At 34.7% G+C, this 9,344-nt stretch overlaps 1 protein-coding gene across 1 annotated transcript in view; it reads left to right on the top strand.

Annotated features, from left to right (window-relative positions):
• The window catches only part of KLHL13 (kelch like family member 13), a 213,772-nt gene that overhangs the window by 78,549 nt on the left and 125,879 nt on the right, over positions 1-9,344 (top strand). The window contains exon 2 of the mRNA XM_012809666.1: positions 3,740-3,813. Coding sequence (XP_012665120.1) covers positions 3,764-3,813 — 50 coding nt within the window. The 5' untranslated portion in view covers positions 3,740-3,763. The remainder of the gene's footprint in view (positions 1-3,739; positions 3,814-9,344) is intronic.

The following is a 9,344-nucleotide window of genomic DNA, read 5'->3' as shown; positions in this document are numbered from 1 at the left end:
TAACCCTGATGGACATGGTGAAGACTAGAGTAGAGGCAGGTGGGCCAAACCAGAGATTGGAGTAGGAGCGAAAATCTGCTTCTAGATCTCTCTTGGTGCTCTTTCAGGTTCATTTTGTACCTCAAATTTTTTTATCCTTCTGGAGTTTATTTTAGGGTAATAAGCGAAATAGTGTGCAACCTATGCTTTAAAAAAAGAAAACTACCTAATTGGCCCCAAATAATTTATTTAACATCCCCCTTTCCCTCATTAGTTTGAAAGGCCATATTTACCAGAGAATAATTCCCTGATGTATTTAAGTTCCTCCCAAGATCTTGAAAGAAGGAATTTATTTTGGTTTATTTTTCAAACCATTGCAATATAGGTCTCCCTACTGATACTGAAACTGATCTTTAAAAAATTCGCCACTCATTTTGTAGTTGTGAAATCAAGTAGTTGTTTCTTTACTTGGTCTCAGTAGACCTTGAAACTTTTGAATGATCTTGAACATTCTTGTCCTCTAGCTTTTTATTTTACAGTTCTCTTAGTTTTCCTTCTACCCGTTCTCTATTTTTCTTTCTGGTTTGTCTTCCTCTGTTTCATTGGGATCCTACCCAATGAAAACATGGTGAATATACTCTTCAGTGATATTTTCCAGTCTCCTCACTTTACCTGTTAGTTAACTGGCTAAATATTACTACATTGTCATTTTTAGTTATAATCTAAATCTAGTTACACTTTTCAATTATATATTAGATATGGTGTGGAGTGCCCTATAATATATAAATATATCTACATCAAATTAATGTCTTTTCTTTCAATAGTTTTCCTTCTCTGTATACTACCTAACTTATATCATTACTTAACCCAGTTATTTAAATCAATTGTGTGATTCTTGTCTTTGATGTCTCCTTATCCCCGTAGTGATATGTTGGTGATCATTCAGTCAGCATGTCCTAGTTATCTCTGGTTATTTCTGTAGCACTTCCTGGCTTTTTTTTTTTTTTTTTGCACTTTTTGGCCGGGGCCGGGTTTGAACTCACCACTTCAGTATATGCGGCCAGTGGCCTACTCCTTTGAGCCACAGGTGCTGCCCTTTCTCTTTTTTTTGCAGTTTCTGGCTGGGGCTGGGTTTGAACCTGCCACCTCTGGTATATGGGGCTGGCGCCCTACTCCTTGAGTCACATATGCCACCCACTTCTTGGGCTCTTGTGTCATGCCTTGTCTAGGGAAGGAGTTTCCTAATTCATATTTAAACTTCTAGTCTGTTTTTCTCTGGTCCATCCCTTTATTGTGGCCAATGTTAATTTTCAAATATAGCTCTATACATTTGATCAATATACATGTTTAATATATATAAATATATAACACGCATAATTAGTAGAAATATATATAGTATGAATTTGTATATATATATATATATTCCCTGGTTAAAAATGATTCAGTTAAATCCCACATAAATTTGAAGACATATATTTACCTTCTCTCCCTAATGCATTGAAATTGGAGTAGGGAAATGGGAAATTTCAGTAAGGCAAAGAAGAACAGGAGCAGAAGCATTGACAGATATAAGCTTGAAACTAATTTTTACTTCGAGCAAAAGAAGTTACAGCTTCAACATCTTCCTTTACATGAATTTGTGGGAGAAACTAACTAATTCTTTCCATAGAAATATTAATATCTCAAGAATTGGAAGCTTCTGGTTTGTAGACGGGAGGGATGTGTCATGAGATTGAAAATATAGGTTATTCATTGAATATCTGTATAATAAGTGGCTAGAGTCTGATGTCCACTTGCCAATTCCCTGCTTCCTCAGGAGACCAGAGAGTTTATTTTGGGGAGAATTTGAATGGGAGAGCTTCAGGCTCAGAAATCTATGTGCTGCAGAGGGATTGATTGAAATGAGGGGATTGTGCTGCTATAACAGCACAAATTACCTGAGACTGGGTAATTTATAATGAACAGAAATTTGTTTCTCCCAGTTCAGGAGGCTGAGAAGTTCAAAATCAAGGAACTGGCAGCTGGCAAGAGTCTTCTTTTTGCTTCATCCCATGGCAAAAGTCAGAAGGGAAAAGGCAGGGGAGAGAAGGCTGGACCCAGTCCTTTTGTTACATAAGAGACCTACTCCTGTGATAATGACATTAATCCATTCATGAGGGCAGTGTCTTCATGACTTGAACACCTTCAATGCTGCTACATGTGGATCAAGTTTCCAGTACATACTTCTTGGGGCACACATTAAAGCCACAGCAGGGATTAAGAAAAAAAAAATTGTGTACCTGATTTTGAAATCTATATGTCTCATCTTAGATGAATTTAGTGAAACAGGCCATTAATTATTTAGTTTCAAAGTACAAAATTCCTAGTAGTAATCTAGATAGGTATTTTGCCCTTTGCCTAAACGAAATTAAAAAATTTCAGCATCTAAAAATTCTCTCATCACTTTAACATATTTTAGAAAAGGTAATTCAAAGGCCACTTCATTTTTGAGATACTGAAAAAATTTTAATTTAATTTAGCCTACTCAAATATCTTGTAATACCAGGATTGTAAGCAGAAAAGCATGATTATACAAATAAACATAAGTGCTGTATTGTCATTCAATTTGTTTTCTTTTTGGAGTTATGAAGACCAATGAAATGGAATACTTTTATTGCCTTTAGCTTCTTTTCCTTAAATTAAGAGGCTGGAAGAGGGGTGAGGACAGTGAAGAATCCTACTCCCCCACCTTGCTTAGTTATTTTAGGTCTTCCTGTAATTTTATGAAAAAACCCAAATTGCATATCATACATTTTTTTATCTTCCTGGTATGATACATTTATTTTATTAAGAATGAAATTGTACATTTTAGTAAATTATACATTTTCTTTTCTTTTCAATATATTTGAAATAAATCAAATAAATATTTAAAATATACTCCACCTCGTCAATGAAATATACATTGACCTTACTAACAATAATTATGTAAAATGTAGTTCAGTTTGCCAAAACTCACCTGTTCTTCTCCCATGGAAATAACTACCGACATAAATATTCAGTCCAGTTCAAGAAAATAATATTCTTACTCCTTACTTTATTCTCAGTTTAATCCAACTACTTGTATAAGTAGTTCCCTTTTACTGCAGGTCATAGGGGTTTCCAAGACCCCCAGTGGGTGACTGAAGCCTCCGATAGCACCAAACCCTATATATACTCTGTCATTTTGATTTCATAACTGGGAAGGCTACTAAGTGACTAGCAGGAGTGTAGTGTAGACAGAATGGGTATGCTGGACAAAAGGATGATTCATATCCTGGGTAAGATGGAGTGAGGCAGTGTGAGATTTCATCATACTACTTAGAACAACACGCAGTTTAAAAATGTGCAAATTGCTTATTTCTAGAAATTTTCATCTATTATTTTTGGACCCCAGTTAACAACTGGTAGCTGAGACTACAGGAAGCCAAACCTTGGATAAGGGGAGGCTACTGCACTTTGTTAGTTTTCCATGGGTAATTGTTAGCTAATGATTTCTCTTGAAATTTAGTCCGTAATATTCAATGGTTCTTGGTTGAATTTTGTAAGCATTTTGACTATTTCACTTTTTTAAAAGATTCAGTTTCTTAATTTTCATAAGTTTTAATATGGACATTGGGTGCATGAGCATATAGTTTGCTTTTAAATTAATCATAAAATATGTAAACTATTATAAAGTAGCACAATTTGAAATTTCTAGTATTGATCTTTGTAGTAAATATTGGCTTCTTTTTCTCCCGAACAGGTCATTATCCAGCTTTTAGAGGTGATGGATCATCTGCATAGAGGAGAATTGGTTGCTGCAATACTCCATAACCGGTATATTTATAGAAACAGTTTACCTTATAAGTTATATAGTGTCTTTCTTACGCATTTATATAGCTAACATAAGCAGTTAACTCAGTAAATACTTGTTGAATACCTGGTATAAAATGAGTATTTCTTGTTTGAGTGAATTAGAGAATGCCAGTATTATAAAGAAATGGAATAGAGATGATGTTAGGGAGATTGTGCCCTGAGCTAATGAAAAAATGGAGAATGTAATTAGAAAACATAATTGGTATAAATTGTGAACACTAGAATTCAGTGAGTGCAGACACTGATTTGAATTCATAGTTTTAAAAGCATATCTATGAATAAATATAGTTATCCACAGCTTAAGAATAGATGTCTCAACAACAAATTATTCCTCCTACTCATTTTTTTAGAGATAGAGTCTCACTCTGTCACCCAGGCCTAGTGAGTACAGTGGTACAACCACAGCTCACTGCAGCCTCTTGAACCCCTGGGCTCAATAAATCTTTCCACCTTAGCCTCCTGAGTAGCTAGGGCTATGGGCGTATGCCATCATACACTGCTAATTTATTTATTATTTATTTATTTACTTTTTGTAGAGACAAGGTTTTATTATGTTTCCCAGGTTGGTCTTGGACTCTTGGCCTCATGCAATCCTCCTGCCTTGGCCTCCCAAAGTGCTGGGATTACAGATGTGAGCCACTGCATCTGGCATCAACAATGAATTTTTAATAATAGGATTACTCTGTGATTGCATGTACATTTTTGTTATTTAAAATCTAATTAAACCATATCAAAGAGTTCCCATGGAGACATTTAAAGCTTATTCTGACAATTTAGAATTTTAAATTAATGGTTTAAAGAAACACAGCCTTGTTTTTCAGGTGCCATGGGGTGTCTGTTATTCCCAATAGCTTGATTGTACAGTTTGGATGAAGCATTTGGAATATGTTAGTGTTGTTTGTATCCTGGCTGACAGTTATTAGCAATGCAGTATTGGGCAAGTTATTTAATTGTTTGGTGCCTCAACTTCCTCATCAATGCAAGGGGGTCAATAATAGGACCTACATTTCAGGGTTGTTGTGAGAATTAAATAAATGTATAATATGGTGTGTGTGTGTGTGTGTATATATATATATATATATACACACACATATATATATATATATGTTTGTGTACAGAGAGAGAAAGAGCTGGAATGAACAAGCTTGGTAAATAGTAAGTGGTATATAAGTGCTAGTATTATTGAAAAGTAAATGTGAGATTTTAATTATTTTGAAAGTGTACTTGTGTTTCTGAATTTCTAAGGTATTTAAAAATATAGGGGTGTTGTATAGGAAGGAACATATATAAAGTTACTGTTATTTAGCAGATACATAGACTCAGTTTTACATAGTAATACCATTAAAGAAATATCATATGAAGGATACTTGTTTTTTCTGGGATATACACAATAGTTTCCCCTTATCGTCAGGGCATATCTTCCAATACCACCCAACAATACCATAGATGGTTCCAAGCTTGATTGCCATCAACTAGAACATGTTGCTGTTCATGTCTTCCACCCACAAATTTGATACCTTTTTCTCATTTTTAAAAATACATATTTTTTTTATTAAATCATAGCAGTGTACATTAATGCAATCATGGGGTACCATGTGCTGGTTTTATATACAATTTGAAATGTTTTCATCAAAGTGGTCAACATAGCCTTCACAGCATTTTCTTAGTTATTGTGTTATTTTCTTAGTTATAGTGTTAAGACATTTATATTCTACACCTAGTAAATTTTACATGTACCCTTGTAAGATGCATCATAGGTGTGGTCCCACCAATTACTCTCTCTCCACCCATCCTCCCCGCTCTTCTCCCCTCCCTCTCTCCTTTCCCCTTCTTCTTGGGCTATAATTGGGTTATAGCTTTCGTAAGAAAGCCATAAATTGGTTTCATAGTAAGACTGAGTACATTGGATACTTTTTCTTCCATTCTTGAGATACTTTACTAAGAAGAATGTGGTAACTTGAACTACACCAAGCATGGCAGAAGGAACTAGTGTTATGACTCCTAGTTTATGATACAGTGACTTTTGGTTCCCTTCTTTTATGATCTTTTGTATTATAAATAAGACCCCTTTGAAAGAAACAGCATGGAACATGGTAGAAAATAGCCCAGTTCACTTTATGATGCTGCATAATTCAGATATGTTTCCTTCATGCATACACAAATTATGGATCTATTTTCAATTCTAAATATGAATTAATCCTTTGTGACTAAGAAAGTTTTACTCCAACATGGAAATGGTTTAATATCATGAGAGTTATTCATATAATGTATCCTCTCAGTAGGTCTCATAAGAAAAGTTTTCACATAAATGCTGAAGGTGCTTGAAAAGGTTAAATGCCCATTTTAAGAATGAAGAAGAACTCTTAAAAGTTAGTGATGGGAACTTGCAGTTATGACAGGAAAAATAATTATCTCTCTGAAATCAACAACTTGGCAGCATATTTAATAGTAAAATGTAAGATTTGTTTAATAGTAAAACATAAAATTATTTAAGGGACAGAAGTATAAAGTTTTAGAAGATTAATTGGTGCCAGGAAAACTGGATATCCATATGCAAAAATATGAAACTGGACCCTCATTTTATACCATACACAAAAATAAATTCAAAATAGATTAAAGACCTAACTGTAAAACTCGACAGCATGAAAATTCTAGAAAATATAGGGATTGATAAAATCAAAGGTTGCTTGATATTGGCTTTGGAAATGATTTTTTTTTTGATATCACACCAAAGCACGTGCAACGGAAGCAAAAATAAACAAATTGGGACTATATAAAAGTCTTCTCCATGGCAAAGAAAATAATAACAAAATGAAAGGCAGCTTAAGGCTTGAGAGAAAATATTTTCAGACCATAAATCTGAAGAGTTAACATTCAAAATATATAAGGAACTCGCACAACTCAATAGCAAAAAACTGAGTAGACTTTTTTTTTTTCAAAGAAGACATACAAATGGGCAAGTATATGAAAAAGTGCTCAACTTCACTATCATCAGGGAAATGCAAATCAAAACCACAATGAGTTATTACATCACACCTGCTAGGATGGCCATTAAAAGGAGACAAAGGATAACAAGTGTTCAAGTGTTGGCAAGGATGTCGAGAAGGCAACCCTTGTACACTGTTGGTGGGAATGTGAAATGGTGCAGCCATTAATTAAAATGATATGGAAATTCCTCATAAAACTAAATATAGAAGCACCATATGACCCAGCAATTCCACCTCTGGGCATATACACAAAGGACATGAAATTGGCACCTCCTGGAGATGTCTGCCCTTTGATGTTCATTTCAGCATTATTCACAATAGCCAAGATATGGAAACAACCATCATTGGATGACTGGATAAAGGAATTGTGATATATAAAATAGTGAACTATTTTAAATTGCCCATGAACTTTACGTCCACCCTGTGTATACACAATGATATATTATTCAGTCTTACAATAGGAGATAATTGCCATTTGTGACAACATGGATGAACTTGGAAGGCATTCTGCTAAGTATAAGGCAAACAGAAAGAAAAATACTGTATGATCTCACTTATGTGGAATTTTAAAATGTTGGATAAATAGAAACCAAGTAGAAAGGTGGTTACTATGGGAGGGGAGTGGGAAGAAATAGGGAGAAGGTCAAAGTATGCTAATTTATAGTTAGGTAGGATGAATAAATCTAGAGATAAAGTCTGCGGCGTGAAGACAAGTTAGTAATATTGTATACTGAAAATTTGTTCAAAGTAGATTTTTAGATGCTGTTACCATACAAAAAAGGCAATTACAGAAGGTGATGGATATGTTAATTTGTTTGACTGTAGTAATGGTTTCACTGTCTATGTATGCCAAAACTTCATGTTTTACATCTTATATACATGTATATAGGTTAAAACCAGAAATTTTTAAAAAGGCTCATCTACCTATAAAAGCTAAGCTATCAAAACAACTCCATACTTGATCAAAATAATAAAAATTGTAAAAAGCAGTTGGATTTAACTAAAAATTGGAAAATCAGTACCTTTTATCTGCATAGAAATAGCCATTTAGAAGATATAATGGGAAACAATCCATTTATAATAGCCACATAGTAATAAACCCAACAATGTCTAGGATTAATATGAAGAAAAATTTAAACTTCTACTCAGATGGGAAAGAAGATATTTAAAAAATGGAGAGACATACCATGGTTCCTTCAATTTTTTTTTTGAGACAGAATCTCACTTTGTCACCCTCAGTAGAGAGCTGTGGCGTCATAGCTCACAGCAACCTCAAACTCTCGTGCTCAAGAGATCCTCTTGCTTCAGCCTCCCAAGTAGCTGGGACTACAGGTGCCTGCCACAATGGCTGGCTATTTTTAGAGACAAGGTCTCTCTCTGGCTCAGGCTGTTCTCGAACTTGTGAGCTCAGGTAATGCACCTGCCTTGGCCTCCCAGAGTGTCGGGATTACAGGTGTGAGCCACTGTTTCTGGCCTATGGTCCTTCTTTAAAAGACCAAATGTTGGAAACAGATACATTTTTCCAAATTACTCTATAGATTAAAAATTTGGCAAAGTGATTCTTTAATAAGATAATGAATATATGAAAGAAATATATTCCCATTATTTAATACTACATATGGCATGTAGGAATTGCTTATTATTTCTGAATAAGTGAATAGAGTAGTCAGAATCTAAGGATTTGTTCTGTCTATAATTTGAACAAATACTTATTGTGTAATTGCTAAGTGCTAAATATTTTCAAGTGCTAAAAGATGAAAAGTGATGAGTCCTTCTCATTGAACATATATTTTGTAAGGTTGGGAGTGCGATCTGATAATAAACAAATACATATCATGGAGAAGATTTCTACAAAAAATTAAAAGGCAGGAGGCAGGATAAAGAGTTAAAGGTGGAGGTGGCTATACAGAAGGACATTAACTTCTTATTAGTTTTGGGGTTTTAGGTCTTGTGATCAGTAATCTACCTACCGTATATGAATTTTCATTACAGTGCTTCCTAAGATGCAGGGAAAGGTCAGTCATATGTGGCTTGCTTCATTGCAAACAGCACCTTACTCTGAACCACATCCTCATACACACGGTATGGTAATATCTAGGAGGGCACATTGTGATAAGAAGAATCAGCTGTTTATTGTGGTGGTGGTGTTTTCTGTTTGCATTCCTAGAACAAATAATCACTTCAGCAACGGTATGTAGTGCTCTGACAGCATTCCGGTCTTCTAACTGTACTCTTTGATAGATAAAACATGATACAAAATATTGTCTGGTATTTGCAACACAGGAGAAAGAGTGCCAATCATTGTATAATCATATTTTTATCCCTTTGGCATATGCTATGGACCATTTACTATGCAAAGCACCAGGCTATAGAAGTGAATGATTATAGTTACCTGCCTAGTGGAGAATACTCAGGAGTAATTGTATTTCTCAAGTGTTGTTTAAAAAGAAGCATAGGGTCCCCTTAAATGTGTATAACATATATACCCACCTGGTCTTGCGGGGT

Source organism: Otolemur garnettii, unplaced genomic scaffold, assembly GCF_000181295.1.
Source record: "Otolemur garnettii isolate 467f Iridium unplaced genomic scaffold, OtoGar3 scaffold00110, whole genome shotgun sequence".
NCBI classification, from domain to species: Eukaryota; Metazoa; Chordata; class Mammalia; order Primates; family Galagidae; genus Otolemur; species Otolemur garnettii.
Note: the sequence above shows the minus strand (reverse complement) of the source record. Positions and strands in the feature narration are given on the sequence as shown.